The sequence below is a fragment of the Budorcas taxicolor genome, chromosome 10, assembly GCF_023091745.1.
Source record: "Budorcas taxicolor isolate Tak-1 chromosome 10, Takin1.1, whole genome shotgun sequence".
Classification (NCBI taxonomy): Eukaryota; Metazoa; Chordata; class Mammalia; order Artiodactyla; family Bovidae; genus Budorcas; species Budorcas taxicolor.
In genome coordinates, this window is record NC_068919.1 from 13354961 (window position 1) to 13382050 (window position 27090).

Consider the following 27090-nt stretch of genomic DNA (forward strand, 5'->3'; position numbering starts at 1 on the left):
ATGCTACCACCCTGATTTCCAAGTTCCAGCCTCCAAAACTGTGAGAAATAAACTTCTGTTGTTTACAGACTACCCAGTCTGTAGTATTTTGTTACAGCAGCCTGAACAGACCAAGACAGCTAGGCAGGATTCTAAGATGGTCCCAGGATTCTTGTCTCCAGTGCACACACACCTTCTGCAGGCTACTCAGTCAAACATGAACCTAGGTGCTACTGTGAAGGGGTCCTGCAAATGCAATTAAATTCTCCAATCAGTTGACCTTAAAATAGAAGATTATCCTCAGTGGTCCTCAAAGGAACTGGGTTCTCCTGGTGAAAGAGATATGAAGTGTAGAAGGGCTTATGGAGGGGTACACGGGTGGTCTCCTAACTTCCTCCTATGCTTAGCGTCCTGCCTAACACCCAGCAAGAGAAGAGGGGCTATAGTCCTACAGCTGCAAGGAACTGAATTCTGCCAACAACCCTGTGAGCTTGAAAGAAGACCCCGAGCTCCCGAAAGGAATCAACGCAGCTGACATTCTGAGTTCAGTCTTGTGAGATCCTGAGCCAAGAACCTCATTAGGCCATGCCCAGGCTTCGGACTCCAGAAACTGCAAGGTAATCAACAAGTGTCTGGGGACTTCCCTGGTGGTCCAGTGGTTAAGAGTCTGCCTTAATGTAGGAGACATGGGTTCAATCCCTGGTGGGGGAACTAAGATCCCACACTCTGCAGGGTAACTAAGCCTGCACACGGTAACTGAGACCACACGCCACAACAAAGTTCCCATGTGCCAAAACTAAGACCCAACACAGCCAAATAAACAGTTGCAACTTTAAAAATTAATAAATTAAATAAATAAATACATGAGTGAAGCTGCTAAATTTTGGTGGGAATTCATTATACAGCAATAGAAACCTAATACAAACAGACATAGGCCTTGCTCTGGCCTAAAATGTAAAAAAAAGTCAAGTATAACTTAATTTTAACTGTATACCATGACTGATACTTCATTGGTAATAATAATCCTCCAAGATGGGTGAAAGCAATTTCATCAAATACAAAAAAATTAAAATGACAAATAGCAATGTTCCTATATTTGCCTGATAAATAGCTATCCACATGACTGAATGAATTTTCTTCTAGTCTGCTTCAAGACTTAAAGGATTTTCTTTTTCTTTCCTGTATTAATCAATGAAGCTTAGTTTCTAATTAATTTTGGAGCATCTGGATCTTTGAGCTCCTTGGATAAAGGTATTGTTTAACGCTAAGGTTATTTGCTGGTTTGGTTTTTGTCTCAAATAATTGGTTGCATTTTAATGACAGTAAATGAAAGGCAAGTCTCAACGGCTCAGATACCAGCACAGAAGGTACTTTATCTGAAGCACCCGCCCCCACTGCAAAAATCAATGAAACAGCGCCCCTTTGTGGTAGAGGGGCAAAAGTATCCATACGCTAACCTCGCTGAGATACAATTGGCAAGCACAATAATTTTCTCTTTAAAAAATTAGAAAGAGTTAAGTAGAATATTTTAGAGTAATCATTGCAAACTGGATTATAAGGATTCACGGGGTGTCTAGAGAGCCAAAAGGGAGCCATTGTATTTGCTGGGAAAAGTGAAAATCAAGGATTAATGGCCTTTAACATATAGGAAATTAAATCACCCCTAATACAAACGGCAAAGCAATGTCAGCAGCAGTTTGTCCTCCGATGACTCTTCCACTGAGATGGAGCACAAATGAAAGTAAGCTGATTCTTCAGATAAATGGGATCATGTTAGACATTTACATGACCCTTTAGAGTCATTGAGTCGTTGATACCAATACCCAACAACATCTGTCCTGCTTAGCTGCATTTCGTAATTGAAATCATGAAGGCCCAGGGAATTTAGGAAAGTAGTAGGGTCACATTTGAAACCCAATGTTTCCAACTCTCTAAACCTAAAATGACTAGGTTTATCCCATGGTCCACTGTAGAGGAGGTACCCCATTCTGTGCCTGGCTGTTTAGCAGCTGAAAGGTGGCACGGCTGAGTCATTGCTGCCAGGGCTCTGTGTCCAAACAGCTTGGCTTCCAAGGCTGGCTCAAGCCTGTGGCCCGGGGCAATTAGTCAATCCTCCTGTACTCTGGTTTCCTCACTTGCAGAATGTAATTGGTAACAGTATTACAGTCAAGGCATTATTTTGAAGATTAAATGAGAAACATAGGAACAGGGCCTGGGAGCTAGTGAAAGTTTGGGAAACGTTAGCTGTAAGTACAATAGCTGATGCTTCATAGGTTGACAAGCACTTCAAAAAGCTGCAAACATTTGGGGTTATATCTAAAGACTTCTAGGACTTTCCTGGTGGTCCAGTGGTTAAGAACCCACCTGCCAAAGCAGGAGACACGGGTCCAATCCCTGGTCTGGGAAGATGCCACAGGGCAGCTAAGCCCATGTGCCACAACTACTGAAGCTCTTGCAGCCTACAGCCTGTATTCCACCACAAAGAGAAGCCATCACAATGAGTCCCTGCTCAGAGCAACAAGGACACGGCACAGCCAAAAAACTAAAATGAAAGAAGGAAAGAAAAGAAGGAAGACTTCTAGGATTTGTATCAGATATCGACAATGGTAAATTACATGGAAGAAGTAGACTTTGCATGCAAGCAGAACTTCAGCCTTTTCACTTGGCATCCTTCAGTATTGTTGAAATGTATTGCAACAAGCATGTACTGTCGTGATTTTAAATAAGTAAAGAAAGAATATTTCAAAGCCTGCTTCAATAATCCCCGCTAGCCCTGGGATCTCATCATCCAGAATTCCTTTTATACATTTAACCTCCTTGTCCTCTAAGCCCTTTGTAAAGACACCCCATTCTCTCTAGGCTGACCCTTGGATGAAACCTTTTGATTATAATCCAGTGGTTGCTGATGTCTGCACTCCCAGGGCGCATCTGCAAAAACAGCAGGCAAATGCTACAAACTCTTGCAACATAAGCATGCTGGTGCTCAGCCTGAAGAAGACTGCAGTCAAGCATCAGGGAAACCTGACCACAATCAGAGATTTCTATCAGCTGCAGAGCACTGCAAGCTGTCACAGCATTCTGCTATCTGGGCACCAGGCTGTCCATCTGCACTCAGACTGACAAAGAAAGGAAAAACTGCAAAGAGAAGCACGCTATCAAGCATCCTTCCCAGTGTGGCAATGACATTTAGAACTGCTGGAGAATCCTGGAGCAGCTTCATCAGGACTTTTAGTATCTAGTGAGGAGTTTTGAAATAAATAGGCAAGGCTTCGGCAAGTTCCTTAATCTCCTTTGTAAAGTGGGGCTATGTTACTGAGGATAACACCAGCTGCCATAAGTTTATTTCACTCCTGCAAGAGACTCCTGGGGATGCTCCTGGGGAGGGAAGAGCTCTGCTCTGCATCGTTCCTCAGGGACCCACGTTCGTTCGAAGGGTTGGTGGGTATGCTGTCTTAAATGCCGACTTTCAAGATCCCCTAGGCTCTGGCATCCATTCAGGAACAGGAAAGAGGACTATCCATGTGAGGTGTTCAAGGGTCAGGCCTAGAAATGATGCCATTACCTTTTGTGGCCACACCTATCTATATGCAAGGAAGGCTGGGAAATGTGCAGTCACCTGTGTGCCCAGAAGAAGAAAAGGGTATGGATTTGGTTAACAAGAAATCACATGTAGACCAGCACTGTAAGAAGAGGTGAGACTAGAGCTGGAGTAGTCACAGGTACAAGAGTTGAGGTGACGGTAGAGCCAGCTTCGCGTAAGGGCTTTGAGTTAAGGACACTCAAGCGGTCACTAACACTGCTCACCATGGGGTTTCAGCCTTCAAGCCAAGAGGGAGGAGCTGCACTGCCACCCAAACAGCCCACCTCCACCCTCTTTTCTGACCTGGGATGTGTGGTCATGTGATTAGTTCTGGCCACTAGGCAGAAGAAACACATGTCACTTCCAGACTGAGCTTTTAATTTCTGACCTAAGGCTGTCTAGGTGCCTCTTTTCCCTCTGCCAGTGAAGAGCAAGGGGGCTTCCCTGGTGGCTCAGTGGTAAAAAAATTCACCTGCCAATGCAGGAATCATGGGTTCTATCCCTGGGTTGGAAAGATCCTCTGGAGAAGGAAATGGCAACCCACTCCAATATTCTTGCCTGAAAATCCCATGAACAGAGGAGCCTGGTGGGTTACAGTACAGTCCATGGGGTCGCAAGAGTTGGACACGACTTAGAGGCTAAACAACAACAATCAACAGCAAATAGTATTTCAGACAGGACTGACTCCATCCAGCCTGGGTCCTGGAGAAAATACAGAATGGATCTTACAGGCACCCATGCAACATCTTGTTGTTTTAAGTCATTTGGATTTTTGAAGTTGTATATTACTGCAGCATAACCTAGTTTATTCTGACTGAGAGAGAAATATATTTTCATCCAAGAAGCATCAGATGGTCTGTGAGACAAACAAATCAACAAAAAGGCATTCTTGTCCATTTTAGATCATCAGTTCCAAGAAATAAGGGAGTATGCTTTTGAGAACATCATTTGTACATTATCGTTGTCACGCAAGCCAAAGAAGTGCTTGGCAGGCCTTGGATTATTTCAACCTCAACTTTCAATAGAGCCCCAGACACATCCTCTACCTTAAGAGATCACTAGTCCCAACTTAGAGGAAGTTTAAAGTTGTTGTTGAGCTGCTCAGTCGTGTCCAACTCTTTCGACCCCATGGACTGCAGCATGCTAGGTTTCCCTGTCCTTCACTATTGTTTTAAATAGTTTAAAGTAATGCTAGAGAGAGATGTTAAGGACATATAAGAAGTCAAAAAAAAAAAAACAAAAAAGAAAGAGAGAAAATGGGAGCACTTTGGAGGGAATCATGAGCAGCTGTCAGGAGCATTCTTATGTAAAGGTCAAACCCTGCTGCGTGCCTGGGGTCTCTAGACCTGCCCTCCTGCACTGCTGGTTGCCATATGGGCCCGCCTAGTGCTTTGACCTGGGGACCAGCACTGTGACACTCTCCTAACTTGTGTGATTCTGTCTCAGATCTCACTCACATCATCCCACATGCAGATAACTTTACATAAAAATGCAATGAGTGAGGGATCATGACTTTTTAATATATTCCCCCTGAGGGACTTCCCTAGTGGCCCAGGTTAAGACTCCACATTTCCAATGCCGGGGATGAGGGCTCATCCCTAGTCAGGGAACTCAGATCCTGAATGCCTTGCAGCACAGCCAAAAGATAAAAAAGATTAAAAATGACAACAAAAAATATGTTCTCCTAGAGCAGAGGGCCCCAACAACACTACCCCCGGCCCAGGCCACACAGCAGGAGGTGAGGGGTGGAAGAGTGAACAAAGCTTCACCTGTGCTTACAGCTGTTCCCCAAAGCTGGTATTACCATCTGAGCTCCACCGCCTGTCAGACCAGCAGAGGCACAAGATTCTCATAGGATGCAAACCCTAAATGTAATGAGGTTGAATCATCCTGAAACCATTCCCCCACCCAGCCACCCCACCCAGCCACCCACCCACCTCCACCCCTAGTCAGTGGAAAACTGTCTTCCAAGAAAACTGTACCTGGTGCCAAGAGGGTTCAGACCAGTGCCCTAGAGAAAGTAATCAAACTGAATACTCTAGTTCCGCTCACTTTAGCATAAAAGAAAGTGCCAATGCTCTTCCACCAGCTGGTTGAGGTGCCTTAACTAGCACTGAACAAGTTGACTATAAACTCCTTAGATATAAGAGTTCTATTTTATTCATCTGTGAAGAGTGAGGAGCCTGCTTTGGATTCAGCCAGATTCCAGCTTGGATATTGATTCCATCACTTAATAACTGGATAATCTTGACCTTGATAAGCTTAACCTCTCTAATCTTTTTTCATCATCTGTAAAATGGGGGTAATAATGCCTGACTCCACTGACTTGTTGTGGAAATTAAATGACACTTCTTTGTTAAGCTCCTGATGCAGCTCAAAGGTCTTTGATGAGAGTTTGGAGGAACAGTGGCTTCCATCCAACCAAGAGAGTATGATCTCAGAAGAGACTGTATTTTAGTTCAGTCACTCAGTTTTATCCGAATCTTTGTGATCCCATGGACTGCAGCACACCAAGCTTCCCTGTCCATCACCAACTCCTGGAGCTTGCTCAAACTCATGTACATCAAGTTGGTGATGCCATCCAATCATCTCATCCTCTGTCGTCCCCTTCTCCTCCCACCTTCAATCTTTCCCAGCATCAGGGTTTTTTCCAATGAGTCAGTTCTTTGTATCTGGTGGCCAAAGCACTGAAGTTTCAGCTTCAGCATCAGTCCTTCCAATAAATATTCAGGACTGATTTCCTTTAGGATTGATTGGTTGGATCTCCTTGCAGTCCAAGGGACTCTCAAGAGTCTCCTCCAACACCACAGTTCAAAAGCATTGATTCTTAGGCGCTCAACTTTCTTTATAGTCCAACTCTCACATCCATACATGACTACTGGAAAAAATATAGCTTTGACTAGAATGGACCTTTGCTGGCAAAGTAATGCCTCTGCTTTTTAATATTCTGTCTAGGTTAGTCATAGCTTTTCTTCCAAGGAGCAAGCGTCTTTTAATTTCATGGCTGCAGTCACCATCTGCAGTGATTTTGGACTGTGTTTTAGTCTCCATCAAATTTCAAGGAGAATTCCTTTGCCAGAGGCTGCAAATGCTATCATGCTGAGGTTGAATAGATAATGTTTACCTCAAGGGAAAGGATTGGTTTCCATTTTATCTGCATTGTTTGAATTTTTATATGAATTAAAAATACATGACATTAAAAATAAACAGTTTTTTTAAAGGGAAAAAAATGTTGAGTTAGCAGGGTTGCTGGCTTATTTGCTGAATCTTTTAGCTCTTTCAGGGATAGCAAAAGCAACAAACAGAACATACTAATAGTTATCTATATTAATACAAAACACTAATAATTGGGCTTCCCTGGTGGCTCAGCTGTAGAGAATTCATCTGTCAAAGCAGAAGATAGGAAAGCAGGGTCAGAAAGATCCCCTGGGGAAGGAAACGGCAACCCACTCTAGTATTCTTGCCTGGAAAATCCCATGGACAGAGGAGCCTAGAGGAGCCTACTGTCTATGGAGCTGCAATGAGTCAGACAGAACTTAGCAACTAAACAACAACAAAAAGATAAGTATCCATATTAATAAGGGAGTCTCATTCCTATACGGACCTGAAGGTAGAAACAAAGTACAATAATCCTTCACAGTTGCACCAAATATTTGCAAGACTTTAGTAGTTTCCCTGTACTGACAGTTTCAACTTCCCATGATTCCACTTATAATATCTGGATTTTACCATGGTGTGAAAGTAATACCCACTTGGAATTTTTATCTTTTCTGGGCTAATGGCACAAGACACTCTCCCATGATGCTGAGCAGGGGACCAAGTCTAAGCTCCGAGACAGCATGGTGATCAGCAGAGTAAAAACCGAAACGCTGGCAACCATTCTGCTTTTCACTTAACAGTACAGCATTCAATAAATTACATGAGATATTCAATACTGTCTTAAATAGGCTTTGTGTTAGATGATCCCGCCTAACTCTTGGCCAAAGTAAGTTTTCTGAGCAGGTCTAAGATAGGCTGGGTTAAGCTGTGATGTTGGGTAGGTTAGGTGTGTTAAATGGATTTTCAACGTAGATGGGTTTATCAAGACCTGATCCCATCGTATGTGGAAGAAGATCTGTATTATCTTCGTTTCCCTGAAGTCTTTTCCACCCCTCCCAAGCAATTCCACCCCCAGGCAACCGTTAAGGAGGGGAGAAACTGAGGCAGGGTTGGGGAGAGACTGTGAGTCCAGCTAGAACACCCACACCGCGGGCCTCCTGCTGCTCACAACACCGGGGTTCGGGCCGTTAGGGCGGTTTTCAGTGTGGAGCCCGGAGCGCTCAGGCCGCCTAGGAGGGCCTGCCCGCCTGGAGCTGCGCGGAGACTAGGCCGAGGGGGCGGGCCTGAAGCCTCGGCCTCGCCTCCGCCCGCGCGGCGCCTCGGCTGCCGCTTCCCGGCCGCTCGCGCAGCGGGCGCCTCCTGGGGCCCGGAACTGTGTCCGGGCGCGACCAGCATGCTGCAGAAGCGGGAGAAGGTGCTGCTTCTGAGGACCTTCCACGGCCGGACGCTGCGGATTGTGCGGGAGCATTACCTGCGGCCCAGCGTGCCCTGCAACAGCCCGCTCTGCCCGCAGCCCGCCACCTGCCACAACGGTCAGGGCCCGGGGTGCGGAGGGCTGGGGGCACCGGGAGCCGAGGCCGGGCGGGAGCGGGGTGGCCGCTGGGTGGCCGGGGCTGGGGGCACCGGGAGCCGAGGCCGGGCGGGAGCGGGGTGGCCGCTGGGTGGCCGGGGCTGGGGGCACCGGGAGCCGAGGCCGGGCGGGAGCGGGGTGGCCGGGGCTGGAGCGCGGGGCGCCGAGGCCGGGCGGGAGCGGGGTGGCCGCTGGGTGGCCGGGGCTGGGGGCACCGGGAGCCGAGGCCGGGCGGGAGCGGGGTGGCCGGGGCTGGAGCGCGGGGCGCCGAGGCCGGGCGGGAGCTGGAGCTGGGGCGGCGGGGTCAGGGTAGAGCGTCGGCCTTAAGGTGGAAGGGCGCGGCCCAGAGGCAGAGAGGGGGGCCGCGGTGGCGCAGAGTCCGAGGCCCCCGGGCCTCCGCCCGCCTCCAGACATCACCTGCGACCCGGCTGCCGGTCGCGCGCAAGGGGCAGGCGGCTTCCAGACCTCCGAGAGCTGGGCCGGGCCACGGCTCCGCGGTGTCTCAACCCCGACTCCCGATTGCTCTGCCCCGGGAAGCGGAAAGGCCGAGGGGCAGGCGCCCCCGCCGCGCAGATGCCTGGTTTGGGGGCTCTCCGGGGGGCCTGTGGGCGCTGGAGCGTCCGGCCCCAGGCTCGCGGTGGTGAAACCAGGAGGTCCCGAGCCGTGGGCCCTGCAGTGCCAGGAGCCGTGGGCCCCGCAGTGCCAGGAGCCGTGGGCCCCGCAGTGCCAGGAGCCGTGGGCCCCGCAGTGCCAGGAGCCGTGGGCCCTGCAGTGCCAGCCGGGGAGCGGGAGCAGACGCTGCTGCTGCTTCTCGTGGTACTTTGCTTTGCTCCCCACCACTTTTCTGACCTGCCAGCACCGAGGCCTCAGACATCTCCCCAGCGGAGAGCCCACTTGACTAGGATTTGTGAATCATTTGGGCCCTGCTTGTCTAGGAAGGTCACGGGGAAACTGGGTTTGGGTCGGCTGCCCACTACACCTCCCTCCGCTTGATTTCTAGGCTGCTGGGGTGGCCGATTTAACGATGGAGGTTGCAGGTTCTCTTCCCCGTGGTGGCAGAGGAGCATGGTGGTCCTTTTCAGCGAATATCTGGGATCCTCAGCTTATGGTTAATGTGAACATTTCAGTTACAGCTCGGCTAATCAGCCCCGAGACACAGGCTGGGTGGAAGTCCCACCTCTGCCCCTCCTTGCACTGAGCGTCTTTTCTAGTCAGTTCAGCCTTCCTGGCCCAGGGAGACTTCTGAGCACTTTCGCAAGCTTGAAACAGAACCGACTTGAAACGCGTGGGCATAAACAAGTGGTTAACATGTTTATTTGTAGTGCCCCACTGGAATGTGAGTGTAGGTCAATGAGTTAACACAAAGTTAAGTTGTGCTTGGATTTGCTTGTTTTTGTTTTTTGTATTTTAATCTGTCATCCTCTGTACGACTGGCAACACCATAGACCACATTGAGCTTTTATTTATCATAACTTCAGAAAAATGAAGGTGCTGAATTTACCTCTACCAAAGTGGATTTGTCTTTTAAAAACTTCACAGTGTTGTTAAGATTAGAAGTTGTTCTGCACATGGGGACACCGTGACATTGAAATCATAATAAGCCAGGTTTGCAAACGCTGTCTGATCTCTTCCGTTTTGAATTATGCTTCAGATGGAAAACTCTTGTCTGGTGACGTGACTCATTACATGGTTCCAGATTGGAAAGTCGTTCAAGATTACCTTGAGATCCTTGAGTTTCCTGAGTTGAAGGGAATTGTTTTCATGCAAACGGCTTGTCAAGCTGTGCAGCATCAAAGAGGCCGGAGGTATCTGTTTTGCATTATTTATTTATTTATGGTGCAGGATTTTTTTCCCCTTTAGAAAAGGTCCCTTGTTGGAGAGAGAGGGGAGGAATTCATTATTTTCATCAGAAAGGACTTTTTGAACTAATCTGGCATTTTCTTTGCCAGTAAGGAATGCAGTAACATTTTTATATTTCTTCTTCAACACCTGGCCCGAAGATCTGACTGTAAATCAATAAACTGCAGTGTCCCCAGGATGTCGGTATTTAAGATTCTTGGCTTTTGGTTTGCATTTTTATAGTAGCAGACCTATTGCTTACTTCTGGTTGAAAACTACATATTATTTAATCTTCTTATTTATAGGTATATTGTTTCAGAAACGTACATTATTTTCCCCCTGGGAAAAAGAAAGTGTTTTAAAATTTGAGGCTCCTTTATTGGGGAGGCAAATTTCTTTATAAATTTATTTAATCGCTTGTGATTTATTCGGTGAAACCAGAATTAACTTGTTTTATTTTTAGACTACTGGTATAACCACCAACCTTAGTAATTGTATTTCCTAAACAAAGAATTTCTGGTTGAACTCAGTCTAAATGCTTGCCTTGTACGTAAAGGAAGAGCAGTTTTTCACCTTTTAAACAAATACACTATAAATGGTTTTGCTTCTTTTAAGTTGGGAAAAGATTTATGATTTGAACTTGATGGCTGTATGGAAACAGCATATGAGAATTATACACCCAACCTCTTAACACCCCAAGTTAAGCAGAAATTATGTTTATTCTTTTTTAAATGTTGTGGTTTCTTCAGACGTTGGTAGTAAAAGATGAAGTGTGTTTATTTGTATATGAAAATGATAAGTTGTCCTTATTATATGCTCAATTCAAAAAATATGCATTTACTAGACTGTGTGCAGGTTTTTCAGATAGAATATTTTTATATGAGCTTGAAGTTGATTTTGTTCAGACACAAAGATATAAATGTTTATACACATCCAGGTTTAAATGCTGCTCCAGGTGTCGTATTTCAATTTCTGCTACTAAAATCAATTTGCTGTTATAGTGTGAGTTGCTAACACACTGCTGAGCCTTTTCAACTTCTGTTTTCTAAAATATTTTTAATATTAAGGATTGTTTTAAAAACCAATTCCTGGGACATTTGAAAGCAAAGAACTGGAATTTAAATAGTCTTTTTTCCTGAACATTTCAAAAGTAGTTAACTTGAAAAATTACTGGTTTTCAATTACTTCACCATGTCTCTGAATGTACTAAATACGAAAACAAAAGCTGAAGAGTCATGGAACAGACTCACAGGGTAACACCCTAGTTTTACCATTTTTGAGCTCCTAGTTCCAGGCTTTCTGAAGTACAAAAAGAAGTCTTGGTCCCTCTCTCAACAAACTTGTCTTGTTGGAGTTAGATGCAAGAAGCAAGAAGGTAATTGTGGCATACCTTGGACACATGTAAGATGATTTAATGTGGAAAGTGCAGAAGTGAACATGGGGCGTGAAGCTGAAAATGCCTTCTGAAGGAAATAGTTTTGAGACTGGTCTCAATGCAGGGAAGTGAACATGACTGATGGCGAGGAATAAGAAGAAGTAAAAGGAATCAGCAGGTTTGGGACTTGGTGTCCAGCAGCAGCAGGTGTATTCAAGTTGAAACAGCTAAAGGAAGTTACCTAAGCCCTGCTGCTACTGCTGCTGTTGCTGCTGCTGCTGCTGCTGCTAAGTCGCTTCAGTTGTGTCCGACTCTGTGCGACCCCATAGATGGCAGCCCACCAGGCTCCCCCATCCCTGGGATTCTCCAGGCAAGAACACTGGAGTGGGTAACCATTTCCTTCTCCAATGCATGAAAGTGAAAAGTGAAAGTGAAGTCGCTCCATCGTGTCTGACTCTTAGTGACCCCATGGACTGCAGCCTACCAGGCTCCTCCGCCTATGGGGTTTTCCAGGCAAGAGTACTGGAGTGGGGTGCCATCGCCTTCTCTGCCCTAAGCCCTACAAAGTGTCATATATTAAAAGCTAGCTTTATAGTTGATGACAGCCATTGAATGTGTAAGATTCAGAAGATAAGCTTGATTAATTTGGCCTTTGTAAGTGTTACATGTAAATCATTTGAGTATTTGTATTTAACCAAAGGTGGCCTAGCAGAAGTGGTAAAGAACCCCCCTGCCAATGCAAGAGACATAAGAGGTGCAGGTTCAATTCCTGGGTTGGGAAGATCCCCAGGAGGAGGGCATGGCAACCCCCTGCAGTACTCTTGCCTGGAGAATCCCCATGGACAGAGAAGCCTGGCAGGCTACAGTTGATAGGGTCACACAGAGTCAGAAACGACTGAAGTGACTTGGCACGCCTGCGGCCTAGCAGAGGCTTTCTGGTGCTTTGCTTCATTTAATGTTGGGGAAAGTTTTTTCAGTTCTTCCTTAGAGATTTTTGAGATGCTGGTAGATAATTCATTCTATTTGGCATGCTTTTAGGAACATTATTGCTTAGCAAAGTTTTGTCAAGTGAAAATACCTGGTCTGCTCTAGTGTCTGGAAGAAGGATGCCTTGCTTTCTCCTTTTGACTCCTTCCTAAATGCCATCTGTAGAGCGTGAGTCTCAGTCTCTTAGGACATAACAGAAGACTGAGATCAAAGTGTTACAGTTGGAGAGGATCTCAGAGGTCAACACAGTCTAACTCCCCACTCTATGTCAATGTTACTCAACATGAATAATGCAGTCAACTTTGTTTCTAAAAGAAAAGAAATTCTCATAGATACCCAGTGTTAATTTAAATTGTTACTTAAATATGTTTCAACATAAATTTAGGCATAAATCCTCATACCTAACTACTTAGTGCAACCCTAAACCCAAATCAGACCTTCAAATTAAACAAAGCTACAAAATCAGAAAACTGCAAATGAACATTAATTTAATGGGACCAATGTCATTGTTTTACTGAAACGAAATCAGCCGAGTTGGCTGTAATGATGGAAAGACACAGCCTCTATCGGAGTACGCAATGGCAACCCACTCCAATATTCTTGCCTGGAAATCGGCATGAACCGAGGAGCCTGGCAAGCTACAGTTCACGGGATCTTAAAGAGTCAGACATGACTGAGCGCCTAAGCACGCACACGCTGCCTCTGTGTCTATAGCCATAGATTCTATTTTTAATATGATTTTGTAGTTTGATTTCAATAATATCAATGCAGAAAATGCCTGTTCTCATAAGTATGTTGTACAAAACAGTATGAGGAATGTCAAGTTTTTGATTGGAATAATCACACGCTCTGCCATCTAACAGTCCTCAAATGTTTATTTAATGAGGGCTTATGTGATAGCCCTGTAAGGCTGACATTCGTTCATGTGTTAAGGTGTTCATCTGTGTATTTGAGAGCTTCTGTGTGTCAGAAACTGCTAGCACTGAGGATACAGTGGAGAACAAAAGCAGACGTGCTCTTGATGGGGCGATAGGCAGTAATGGATACTCAGATGGGGAAGTGCGACTGTGACAGGCATGCTGAGGCATGGGGCTTGGCTCAGGAGAGCCCAGACTAGGCGCCGGAGGAAAAGCTTTCCTGAGGGAGAGGCCTCTGGAGCTCTGAGGGGTGTGTGAGTCCCAGGCAAAGAAAGGAGAAAAGCTTTCTGGGCAAGGGAACTGTGCCGTGCAAGGTCGGGGGAGGGAGTACGTGGAGGACGGAGGAGAGGCCCTGGGCTGGACTAAGATAGGGCCCGTGGGCCTCAGGGATGTGGCGAAGGGTTTCCAGCAAGGGGGATAACAGGATCGGATTCCAATTTTGAAAAGATTACTGGGCCAGTGGAAAAGAGGCTTGGCGAAAAGAGGAGGCGCTTGCTTTGGGTCACGTGAGCGATGTAGCTAGCTTAGAGACAGAGAAATGGAGTTTTCTAAGAGCTCTTTTGTAGGTAAGATCTATAGAACTTTGTAAATATATAACAGATTGAAAACATGCCCACACAAAAACCTGGAGACAGATGTTCATAAGAGCTGTATTCTCAATAGCCAAACTATGGGAAGAACCCAAATGTCTAGCTACTGATAATGGTTACACGAAAGGTGGTTTAACCATACAGTGAAATATTATTCAGCCATAACAAGGAATGAAGTGGTGATAAATGCTACAACATGGACTTGAAAATGTTATGCAAAGTGAAAGAATCAAGCCACACACATGGAAATCCTGTATTGTATGATTCCATTTATATAAAATGCCTAGAATAGGTAAATCCAAGAGACGAAAAGTAGGTTAGTAGTTGCCAGGGGCTGAGTCAAAGGGAATGGGAAATGACTGCTTGACGGGTATAAGTTTCTCTGGGGGTTGATAAAAATGAAGTTAGGTAATGGTAACGGTTACATAACTCTGGGACTACACTAAAAACCATTGAATTGTACATCTTAAAAGGGTGAATTTTATGCATCATATCTCAATAAAGCAACTGTTTTTTAAAAAGATCTACAGGGTGTAATAATGGATTTATGTAAGTGCGATAAGGGAGAAGGTAGTGTCAAGAATGACACTAAGGTTTCTGGCCTGTGTAACCCGATACAGAGGGGGAACACTGGAGGAGATCGGGGTGGGAGGGTGGAGGTCTTGAGTTTGAGGTGTCTTTGAGGCTTCCAAAAGGGCAGGCCCTGCCACCAAATGGCATTGCAGCTAGAAGCCTGGTCCAAAATATGCTCCATTTAAAATGTTTTAAGAATATCACCTAATGCAGACAAATACTGTTTGATTCCACTTATACAAGGTACCTAGTATAGTCAAATTCACAATCAGAAAGTACACGGATAGATACCAGGGGCTGGGGGGTGGCGGAGGGGAGAGGAGAATGGGGAGTTAGTGTATAATGGGGACAGAGTTTCAGTTTCGGAAGGTGAATAATTTGGGAGATGGATGATGGATGAGAGTTGCACAGGTTGAATGCACTTCGTGTCACTAAAAGTCAAATATGGTTAAGATACTATGTTTTCTATTATATGACTTTTACTACAGTGAAAAAAAGAAAATTAAGAAAGGATACAACCTAATATAAATGGAAGTAGAAATTTTTGAAATTCTTGTAGAAAACTTAAGGACCTCTGAAAGCAGGTCTAGGAGACCTCACCCAAATTCTGCAAAAACTGAAGCAATGCAGCTTTGAGTACGGAGCCCACTTCCTTGTACATCTCCCATTGGTTGTATGACGCCCACTTCTAATCCCCAGAGAGAGGAGTCAGCAGGGGAAGGCGTCTGCAGATAAGATCACTATTGAATAAAAATAGAAAGAAAAAAAAAATCAATCTAGAAAAGGTAAGTTTTGCTGTCCCCTGAGAAACTGTCTGTAGATAATGGAGATTTAGAAAACACTTTAGCCAGACCAGGAGACTAGGGTTTTTTTCTGTAAGACTGGAAGTTTTTTAAACTTCAGATAACTTTTTTGTGCTTGACTATTTGAAACTCTTGTCCTGTCATTCAGGCAGATTTGTTTAAGGCCCTGTGATGATCTCTGCTGGCTGCATGCAGGATGCTCATATATCTCATTCCACATGTGCGCCAGCCCTGGCTGGCAAAAAATACGGCTGTATTCTATGGATATGCTATGAAATTATAACCATAAGCCCACATGCCCACAAGAGCACTTGACTGTTGCACTCAGAGTGATGCGCTGTTTGTTTCCTGCTTTCTCCATTAATATTCTCGCGCTATTTGTTCATTTGTTTTATCTGGCTGATAGGTAGCTGACAAATGGAAGCACACCTTAAAAGTCTAAGGAAAATATATGGGAGTAGAACTTCAAGTTGAGAAAATTCTTTTTGCTAAGTTATAAATCTTTCTAAACATTGGCAAGGATTGTCATTACGCTTATTTGGTGGTGAACCCCCCTGGGTCTGGCTTGTGGAGCATCAGGTATTTGGAGAGGACTGGATTCGAGAAGCCCCACGTTTAGAGTATGAGTGTGCTAACCAATGCAGTGATGTGTGCGAAGCCTAGCAGAAGAGCAACTGGGTTCTGACATGTCAAAGTTTGTCCCAGGGCATTTGTGTCTTGTATTTGGTTCACTGTTGTTTCAACGGGTTGTGAGTTCATTGGCTCATTTGGAGACATTTTTTGAGCACCTGCCATGGGTTAAGTGCTAGAGATATAAGGAGGAAGCATGCTGTCTGCTCTCTCGAGCCTGCTGTCCCCTCTCTTGCCTCCCTGGGGCCCTTTGTCCACTTAATGCTCACCCATCCTGTTCCCTCCCTCCTGGATGCTTTGCTCTTCCCTTCTGGGTTCCCATCACACCCTGCACATTGCCTTTCATGGCACTTATCCCACTGAAGTGGGTTGTTCTATCTTTTTTTGTGGTTTTATTTTGACAATTAGTGTAGCTATTTTTTTTAACCACAGTAAAATATATATAACATAAAATGTACCTCTATCTAAGTATACCGTTTGGTAGCATTGAATACACTGACACTGTTGTAACAACCCGCCTTCAAAACTTTTTCATCTTCCCAAACTGAAACCCATTAAATGTTAATTCCCCATCCCCCTCCCCCAAGTCCCGCAACACCGCCCTGCCCGCTGACACACACAACCACTGTCCTACTTTCTGTCTCCGTGTATTTGGCTCCTCGGGAAAATACATAAGTGTAATCAAGCAATACTTGTCCTTTTGTGACCGGCTTGTTTCACTCAGCATAATGTCCTCAAGGGTCATCTGTGCTGTAGAATATGTCAGAGCTTCGCTTTTAAGGCTGAGTAATAGTCCATGGAAGGTATATACCACGTTTTGTTTATCCATCCATTCCTTTGTAGACACCTGGGCTGGTTCTACCTTTTAGCTAATATGAATAATGTTGTTATGAACATGGGTGTGCAAATATCTCTTTGAGACGCTGCTTTCAGTCCTTCGAGGTCTGCACCCAGCAGTGAATTGCTGGGACATGTGGTGACTTGGATGATTGTGTTGCGTTCACCATGAGCAGGACCATACAGATGAAGGGCAGCATCGGGAATATCTAGATGGTTCCCCTGAGGGCCCTCAGCAGAGGACAGAGAAGGAGTTTGCTAACTGCAAGCTGTTTAGTCTGGTATAGTGCAGCCAATACCTGCACTGAACTCAGGTGCTTTATTAGGGATATGGCTAAAGGGAGCAAAACACTGGAGGAGATCAGGAAAAACAGGCAATAATTTTTCAGTATTTTCTCTGAATTAATAAATTTCAGATGTTTTTAAAACCTCTTCTAGAATTTTTTATTGCTTAGCAAGAAAAGTACTCATTTAAAAAATTCATGCATGACAGAAATGTGTGAAGCAGAAAGTGAAAGTCCTTGCCTAGCCACCTGGTAAGGAGGGTCTGGGTCTTGCTAGCACAGTGATGGAGACTCTTCTGTGCATATTCTCAGAGGCTGTGAAAAATGATTTCAAGTGTATCTTTGTGAAAGTGGGAAAATTATAAATTTAATATGTTCTAGGCATTTCCAGGGGAAAGGAGCAGCTTTTGTTTACACAGTGGAATTCTATGAAAGAAAGCTACCATTCACATAAATGAAGCTGACTCCTTTTGTTCATTAGGACAGTTTTATAAGTTGTAGTTACTTGATGATTCTTTTTGCTGTTGATTCCTTTTAAAGTGGCTCAAAATTAGAATTACTAAGAAAGTAAAATGTGTTTCTTGTTTTCCAATGAAGTGTTGAGACGATATAGACTTGATAGCATTTATTTAGAGGAAAAAAGTTAAAGTTCTGCCTTTGCTTTATTGAAAAGACTCATTTTTAAAAATCCATGGTGGCAGGCTGGAGGTAGGAATGCAAGGACACAAATTTTATTATATTAAATGCCAGTCATCTACCTTGGATAATTTATATGTTAATTTAACATCTGATTTAATATTAATCCATTTTAAAATAAATAATTTATTTCCTTTAAAATAATTGTGAATATTATATATTTCATATTACCAAGACAATTGAAAAGCACCTTCTTAGAAACTGACTTGAATGAGACTTTACATTTTATTTGCTTTGGCTGAGATTAACAGGAAGATCTCCTGATGGGGAAAAACCTTAAAACTTTCTGTTAGTTGTCTCACAGATGAAGTTGGCCTTCATTCATGTAAATGGTGTGGCTGCATCAATAAAATTCACAGATAAATCCCCAAACTTACCTTACATGCCTTTTCCAGATCTGCCAGCAGAAAATAAAATGTATTAAAACCCAATGTCATTTATGGAATAAAGTGAAGTATAAAAATACAGCCCTAAACTCTGCTTGCCTCTGTGAGCCTTTGACTAAGGGGCTACATGAGGCAAGGTCGTATAATTACATAATAAACAGCCAGAGGTCTCAGAAAGGGAAAGGGATGTAGAGGAATTTAATTGATGGATGAGCTGGCTAATGAGGCTCTGCCCACGCCCATTCCAGCAGGTGAAACGGAGAAACAGCAGCCCAAGCGCGCTGCACACACTAAGGCCAATACAAATCAGTGTTTCTCGGGCTTTAAATAATCAATCTTTCACTCTAAAACACCTCATCTTTCCTGAACCTCAGCAAGAGCCGGCAGGAGATGAGTACATGCTACGTGAGACTGATTCTTCTTCTCTGTGTCACAGACAGTATAACAAACTGCGGAATCTCCTAAAGGATGCGCGCCATGACTGTGTCCTCTTCGCTAATGAGTTCCAGCAGTCCTGCTATCTCCCTCGGGAAAGAGGGGAGTCCATGGAGAAGTGGCAGAGCAGGTATGGCCTGAATAACAGCCAGGTTTTCACCCTGTCAGCTTCTTTCATTTCTCTACCGTTGGTTATATCGCAGCTGATCTCAATATAATGCCAGAACAAACCAACAGTTATTCTGGAACTGTGATTAATACCGAAATGCTTAATGTGTCCACATTCTAGAGATGTCATTTGAATACAATTTTAGAAATTGTAATTAAGGAGATACAGGTGGCTACAGTAAGTTTGCCCCAGGCCCCTAAAAGCTAATAGGATCCAGAAGTCACAGCTTTAATGCAAGTGTGTGTGTGTGTGTGTGTGTGTGTGTGTATGGCAGGGAGAGGTCCTACTTTTAAGCTAAGATCATCTCGCTTTCTCTGGTTTAAGTTGCTTTAATATCCCCATCTGTCTTACTAAACTGAAACTCATAGTTTAATTCTAGTCAAGCTGTTTTAGGAAGTGGGGGTCATAGTTGAGGCTGTGTACCTAAATGCAGAGCCCTGAGGCAAGGATTTGGGAGATGAGTTGTTTATGTGAGAAGCAATTCCCAGAAGCAGGAGTGAGGAACTGGGGAGAGTGATGCAGAGAAGCAGGGAAAACAGTAAAGGATGTGTTGCTGCTGAGGGAAACTGAGGCTCCATCTTTTGGGGACCTCTGCAGAGCATGCTCCAAGGGCGGAGGCGAAGGCCCTTCGTTACCACTCTAGCTGAGGGTCATTCCCTGAGGGTGTTAACTCCAGTCAGCGGGCCCTTGAGAAGGGACGGAACTGTCACCCCGCCTCAGCTGAAGCCAGAGGCAGCCTTAGGGTGCAGGTGCTGGGCACCCGTAGCTTCTGCTACACTCTTCTGTAGAAGGCAAAAGAGACTGTAGTTTTAAAATAGCTTAGCTGTACAAAATATTTACATCATCTTTTTCCTTGTGATTCTTTGTCTGTGTAGCCATTAAATATTTAAGTTCTCTAAAGCAAAATAAGCACTGATATATACTGAGTCTTTAATGGACTAAGTTCCCACAGGGCTCCACAGCAGAAAGGGAAAAGCAAATCTTTTGCTAGATTGGGTCACATGTGAGGACTCACACTTACTAACTACATAGCCTTGCACGCAGTCAGTGCTCAGTGAATGTCTTTTAATTCTAGAACTAAAGGAGCCTTATATAGCATCTTCATTTGCAGAAAGGGAGACAGATGCCTACAGAGACTGACTTTCCAAGTCCATCCACTTCATCAGAGACACGATCCTTTCTTGAATACATCTCCAGACCTAGACTCCATTTTCAATTCAGATTCTCCTCAGGAAGGTTTCCAGACATTTCACGTGGTACTGTGTTGGATTTTGCCTTTACTGGGTTATGATCTTCAGCCACTTGCGTCCAGCCTACTTTTTCTCTTAGCCAAAAGCTTGTTTGTGGTGCTATGTGGTTCATCCGTCAAGTTAAAAAGTGTTAATGGTGTCAGAGCCTCATGGTTTCTAGGACATATCAAGAAATGGATGAGGTTTCTGTGGTACTTGGATGTCTTAGAAAAAAGAGATCTCAAGCACTTTCTGATTCTTCTTTTTATCCCCCAGAGTACCCAATCCAGGACATGTTTATAATGGGTGCTCAGGAAGTACGTGGTGAATGAATGAATGGTTGTCTGTATAAACCAAAGGGGAGCAGATTGAAAGCCAAGTGTGAGGTTCTGATCAAGAGCTTGGGTTTGTCTGCCTTGGGAGGGCTCACGCGCCCCTTGCTTTCTAGGAGCATCTACAATGCAGCCGCTTGGTACTATCATCACTGCCAGGATAGGATGCCCATCATTATGGTGACAGAAGATGAAGAGGCAATTCAGCAGTACGGAAGTGAAACAGAAGGAGTGTTTGTGATTTCCTTCAAGGTATTTCCAGCTGGGGTGTGTGTGTGTGTTCACTTCCACAGGGGTACTCATAAGGCTCTGGATCCCTTTGGCAATACAGAAAAGGGAAAATAAAGAATGAAGACTTTAAGAAGTTCCGTGTCTTTATCACTCTCCACCTAATTAATCTTATCTTTGGCAAATTTGGGCAAACTCCCTGTGACTGTAAGGCCTAGTTTCTAAGACTGCAGACCAGTAAACGCCTATTGACAGTGAACACATGTTTAGAGTTATAACAATAATACTAGTAGTAATGATGATAGGTTGAATCTTATAAAATTGCCAATATTCTGTTGTTTTTGACTGAACAAAATGGCAGTTTTACATGGTTCTACCTAAAAATAATAGCCAGCATTTATCTATGCCAGGCACTGTTCCGAGTTTATTATTTCATTTAGTTCTAACAACAACCCTTTGAGACAGGTTAGTATCCCCATTTTATTGGTGAGGAAACTGAAGCACAGAAAGGCTAAAGCAACTTGCCCAAGGTCACAGAGAGAAAGTGATAGAACTCGGATGAGAACCCAGGCAGTCTGACTCCAAAGCTCTTAATCACTATGCTCTGTTGACTCCAAAGCTGTTCTGCTGAATATACACAAAACATAGTTTTAAAGGCCAATCTTCTTTTTCTGCTATTCCAATGTTCCTCACACTTCTTTACTTGTGACCTTGGGCGTAGGTCAGTAAGGGTAAGGGAAGAGGTGACCTGTGATATTACTTCTGTGAAGGCTGTTGGACGAGCTTGGTGTCCATGTAACAGACAGGAGCAGCATTATCAGTGAGTGTTTTTTGAGTTTTCTGACCCAACACAGTTCTCCTATTTCTTAGGTACCTTTTTGGAGAATAGGATGCCTGTTAATCTCTCAAGAGATTACTGGTCACTTCTGCCGGCCCAGTTGGTCAATCAGGTTTCAATGGTGAATATTGTTTTTTGATTCAGAAACTAGAATGAGGCCCTCCATTACCCCTGTCAGTTTACAGAACATCTAGTTGGATTTTGAATTGCAGATCCTATAAAGGTTCCCATGTACATGTATTGCTGAAGATTTGCCAATAGAATTTTCTTGGCCCTGCTATAAAGAAAAAGTGTTCTGACATGCCAGAAAAATCCAGGGGCGCTGGATATTAATGGCAGTGTCACTTATTTTTTCTGTTGCAATACATCATGTCTTATTCCTGCAGAGGACAGTTGACTAAAATTACGTTTTTCTACTTTTTGTGAAAATTACTTTTCTCTGTAGCCCAGTAGCATAGTACAGTTTGATTTTGTATAGCATTTCCTAAGCAAACTGTGTGACTGAGGGCTTTGTAGCAGTGTATGATAGAAGAGAAAAAGAGATACTGTGACGTTCAGATGAGCAGGAAGCCCAGAATTTTCTGTGGAGACTCGAAGGTAGATTGGAAGGAGTGAGGACAATAAAGTCCTCTTGAAGAAGTGAGCGTATGTAGCCTGGACACGAGGTAGATGAAGCGTGGGCAGCCTCACCAGTCTCCTCTGGGTGTTGACCTTGGTGTCTTATCTAGGGCCTCTCTGCAAGTTACACCAAGAAATACAATAATATTCAGTAATGTTCTACTTGGAGGGGACCCTGACACTTGTTTGGGAATTATGTCTCATACCAGGTCGTCACATTGGTAGAGCATCCCCACAAAGGTCTCCACACGAATTGTGACTATATCTGCATAGTCACAAAAGAAGATGTGGTCCTCAGGGAATTTATGAGGCTGGAAAGCCTAACACCAAAGAACAGAAACCTCTTTCCTTTCCTCCTCTCTGCGCATCTGAAATTGCCTATAGGTTGAGGGAGGGGAGACTCTGCCTTATTATACTTTACTCCTCACCATTTTTTGCCAGGTTATTTAGATTTCTTATAATCTCAAACATTTCAAGATTTTTTTAAAAGTGCACATTTAGGAGCTTTTCCTCTCCATTCACTGGGGGCGGTTATCTGCAGCAAAGTAAAGACGGGCAGCCCGGATGTGTGCACATACTTGCCTGTTTTTGGAGAATGAGGGAGACTTGAAATTGCAGAGTGATCAGGGGGTAGAAGCGTTCCACGGTAGGAACAGCCTCTCCTGCGGTTCCTTGGGCAAGACTGCCAGGATTAATGAGATGGTAGAAAATGAACCGGTAGCATGAGGCTCGGGAGGGTACTGCCATATAACACCTCTTGAAAACAGCGTGCCAGCAGTTCCTGTTCGGGAGTTTTCATAATGCTGCTATAACAGAACCTTTATCTCCTGACCATGTTTCTCTTGTGCCTTTATTAAATGCAGAACTACCTAGACAATTTTTGGCCTGATTTAAAGGCTGCCCGTGAGCTCTGTGAGTCTATCCTTCAGTCGCGACGAGAAAGAGAGAATGAGAGTCAGGAGAGCCACGGGAAGGAGTACCCAGAACACGTACCCCTCGAAGTGCTAGAAGCCGGCATCAAGTCTGGGCGCTACGTCCAGGTGAGGGTGGCGGTGGAGAATCGGCGCAGGACCAACCAGTGTGTTTCCTGCTCTTCTTTATCTAGCTCATGCCCCAGGCCTCTGATTTCAAAGGCTGTCAGCGAGATGGCCTCCGTAAGCCAGAGTCGCCAGTGTTCAAGACGATGTGGGAGTCCCCTCCGTAGGCATCGCCCCTGGGTTTGGAGCTACTCCCTAGTGCTCTTAATCAGGTTACACACTAAGCATCGCACAGGTAGCCTTTAAATGCCTCCCGTGGGCTTCCCAGGTGGCACTGGTGGTGAAGGAACCACCTGCAAATGTAGGAGATGCAAGAGATGCTGGTTTGACCCCTGGGTCGGGAAGATCCCTGGAGAAGGATGTGGCAGCCCACTCCAGTACTCTTGCCTGGAGGATCCCATGGACAGAGGAGCCTGGTGGGCTACAGTCCATAGGATCGCACAGAGACAGACACGCCTTAGCACGCACTGGGAAAGAGAATATCTTTTTGCACTAAGGTCTGGAGATTTGGCAGAATTGTAAAATTGTTGAAATTTTACTTCCTCATGCCTTTCCCATTTTCCTGCCCCTTTCAAATGTGTCTGTGTGTTATCTCAGGACCCAGGACCCAGATAGTATCAGGGTCTTGAGAGGAAATCAAAATTATTATTCAGATTTCAACAGTTCCATGTGCTTTACTCTGTGTGTGCATGTGTGCACACATGCAGTTTTATCACATGTGTAAATTTGTGTTTTTACCACCACAGTTAAGATACAGAACTGTTCTACCGTCGATTTTACATACAGATTTTTACATAGATTTAGGTTGAACCTACCACATTAAACTCCCTCCCTTAAGTGTAGGGATTTTTTTTTATTATTTATTTCTTTGTGGGATCTTTGATCCTTGTTGTGACATGGGAGATTTTTAGTTGTGACATGTGAACTCTCAGTTGTATGTGGGATCTAGCTCCCTGCCCAGGATTTGAACCCAGGCCCCCCTGCATTGGGAGCAAGGAGTCTTAGTCACTGGACCATCAGGGAAGTCCCTGAATGTGGGTGTTTAAAAACTATATCTGTTGGAGAGGCTAATGCTTCCAATTGGTAATGACGTTTACAGCATTCCTGAGGATATTTTGGGGAAGAAGATATTTTAAAGACTGCTCATCACTTAGGTGAGATAAATCGTAGCACTTGCAACACTTAGTACAGCTAAGAGTAGGTCAAAATGATGGTACATTCTCTGGAGAAAATAAACGTTGGTGATGAATTATTATTATTATTCCTAAAGAAAGGGATCATAAACCTTATAAGAATATAATGGGGGTATTTTCATAAAATTTTTGAGCTGTGCCTTTTGGAGGTTAAAACAGATAGAAAAGAAGCTTTTCGTATTGATTTTGATTTTAGGGAACTCTGAATGTCAACAAACACAGAGCACAAATAGAAGCTTTTGTTCGACTTCAAGGAGCCAGCAGTAAAGATTCAGGTTCAGTATAACCCTTGCATAAATTTCCATACTGCTTTTTTACTCTGATGTTACACACTGAAGAAAGCAAAGTTGAAGCTGTCGCTTCATATGTGCCATGCCAGATATCCTCACATACACTGGTTGTGTGGGATCACGGGCTGTTTTTTTTTCTTCCCTAGCTTTTTTGTCTACAATTTCTGATTTGTAATGGCTACCATTTTATTGATTGCTTATTATGTATCAGATACTATTCTAAGCACTTAAAGTAGGTATTGTTATTGTTTACTGCCTTTTACACATGAAGAAATTTAACGACAGAAAAGCGAAGTAACTGTCCCAGGATGGTGCACCCGGTAGGCAGTGGGGCCGAACCTGTGAGGTTTTAAAACATTGTCTTGTACTGCATCACTGAGCTATATATTGCCTCATTGGAGTCTTTTAAAAAGTAACACAGATGAAAAAAACATGTGTGAATAAATTGGATCATAATAGAGGGTACTGTTAGATCTGCCATGACAGGGTGAGGCTGGAGGAGGGTGAGAAGCAACAGCTTTCTCTGGGCTTCTGCTCGTCAGGCTCCTAGTTCTGCAGTTTCTGCAGTCCAGTGGCCTGCTGACCACTCCCTGGCCAGGTGGCCCCTGAAGGTATGGGACAGAGTCCCAGTGTGGGCTGACACAGTCTCCTGCAGGGAAGCTACCTTAAAAGACAGTTGAGGGACTTCCCTGGCTGTCCTTCCCTGGTGGCTCAGAGGTTAAAGCGTCTGCCTCCAATGCGGGAGACCTGGGTTCAATCCCTGGGTCAGGAAGATCCCCTGGAGAAGGAAATGGCAACCCACTCCAGTACTCTTGCCTGGCGAATCCCCTGGACGGAGGAGCCTGGTAGGCTACAGTCCAGGGGGTCGCAGAGTCGGACACGACTGAGCGACTTCACCTTCACCTTCACCTGGCAGTCCAGCGGTTAAGAGTCTACACTTCAGGGCAGGGGATGCAGATTTGATCCCTGGTTGGGAAACTAAGATCCCATATGTCAAGCGGTGGGGCCAAAAAAAAAAGATGGTTGGGAGTGGCTTTGTGAAAGCACATTGTACAGCATGGCCTAGCAGCAGCCTTTCTTCCTTCCTAACCTGTGGAACAAAAGTTGCCTTCAGTTTGACTTTCCATCTTTGAAAGGAGGGAGCTTTTATTTGCAATTATGCTGATTAGATCTTGAACAGATTATGTTGAAAGGCCTCACTGGCCTCACCCCCCCTTGGCTTTATGGGGTTTCTCTGTGCTGCTCCCAAAACAGATCTCGTCAGTGATGTCCTAATCCACGGGATGAAGGCTCGAAACCGCTCAATTCATGGAGACGTGGTGGTTGTCGAACTGCTCCCTAAAAGTGAATGGAAAGGGAGAACCACCGCCCTGGGTGAGAATGACGGTGATGACAAGGCCTTGGGCGAGTCCCCGAGTGAGCCCATGCCCACAGGTGAGCCAGCCCGAAAGCTGCCTGGCCATCGGAGGGGACTGTTTATTTTTCCTCTCCTTAGTCCAGAAATACTGCAATTATTAATATATGATATCGTCTCTTTTCCTACATTATCAGTTTCCCATCTCTGCAAGTTTATTTTGTTTTCATCAGCACCCAAATAGGCTATAATGTGTCTCACCTTAAGATAAAAACCCTCTTAGGTCCCACATCCTCTCCAGCTATCGCCGTTTTCTCTGCTTCAGTTTCTGGAGAAACTCATTGAAAAGGGAATTCTCCCTCTCCTCTCCAGTTCCTCTCTCCCTGGTCTCTCCCAAAACCAGGCCCCACCCCCTCCTACCTCTTGTCCTTTGTCAGAGTCACTGGTGACCTCCCTGCCCACAGTGCTCGGCACCTATAACCTACCAGCGGCATTTGGCTGGCGGATCACCGCCCCATCTTCAGCTTCTGGGCTCTTCTTCTCCACTGGTGGATTCCTCCTTATTCCGTTGCTGGTTCTTGCCCGTCTTACTGTGCTCTCGGATGCACCCGGCCTCCTCCTCCTCTGGGTCTCTCCCTCTCCGCACACTCTCCCCAGGAGCTGCCTCCAGCCCTCTGACTGTCTCTCCAGCCCAGACCTCCTCCGCATCCAGTTTTGTCTACTCAGTCATCTGTTTGGCCTCCTCCCCTGGATGTCTAACAGGCACCTCAGACTTTGCACACCTAATAACAGACTCCTAATTTCTGCCCTCCAACCTGTTTCTCTCCGACTCTTCCTCATCTCAGTAAATGGCAAGGCTGTTCTTACAGTTGGTCACCCCAAGACCTTGGAGCTCTCCTCACCTTTGTTCACACATCAGCATGTGCTGTCCACTCTAGCTTTAAGGCGTGGTCTGGGTCCAGCCGCTCCTGCCCTCGGCCACTTGGCTCCTAAGTCAGGGCACTAAGACCTCCGGGTGAGATTTTCCGGACGCCGCCTCACCTGCCTCCCTGTGCCCGTCCTTGCTCCCAGAGAGTCTTCTTGGCAAGGGAGCCACGGTGATCCTTTTAAAATCTTCAGATCCTGTCAGGTCTCTGCTTCTGCCACGGTAACCAACTTGTCCTTTACCACCTGAGAAGCAAGCTTTCCCCAAACCTCACACCCCTTTTCCTCCATCAGGTCT

At 44.9% G+C, this 27090-nt stretch overlaps 1 protein-coding gene across 1 annotated transcript in view; it reads left to right on the top strand.

Annotated features, from left to right (window-relative positions):
- The first annotated feature begins 7981 nt into the window (after positions 1 to 7981).
- DIS3L (DIS3 like exosome 3'-5' exoribonuclease) overlaps positions 7982 to 27090 on the top strand; it is a 32194-nt gene continuing 13085 nt past the window's right edge. Inside the window, exons 1-7 of the mRNA XM_052646442.1 lie at positions 7982 to 8190; positions 9880 to 10033; positions 18582 to 18710; positions 20427 to 20562; positions 22858 to 23034; positions 24421 to 24499; positions 25769 to 25948. Of these exons, the coding sequence (XP_052502402.1) occupies positions 8052 to 8190; positions 9880 to 10033; positions 18582 to 18710; positions 20427 to 20562; positions 22858 to 23034; positions 24421 to 24499; positions 25769 to 25948 (994 nt within the window). The 5' untranslated portion in view covers positions 7982 to 8051. The remainder of the gene's footprint in view (positions 8191 to 9879; positions 10034 to 18581; positions 18711 to 20426; positions 20563 to 22857; positions 23035 to 24420; positions 24500 to 25768; positions 25949 to 27090) is intronic.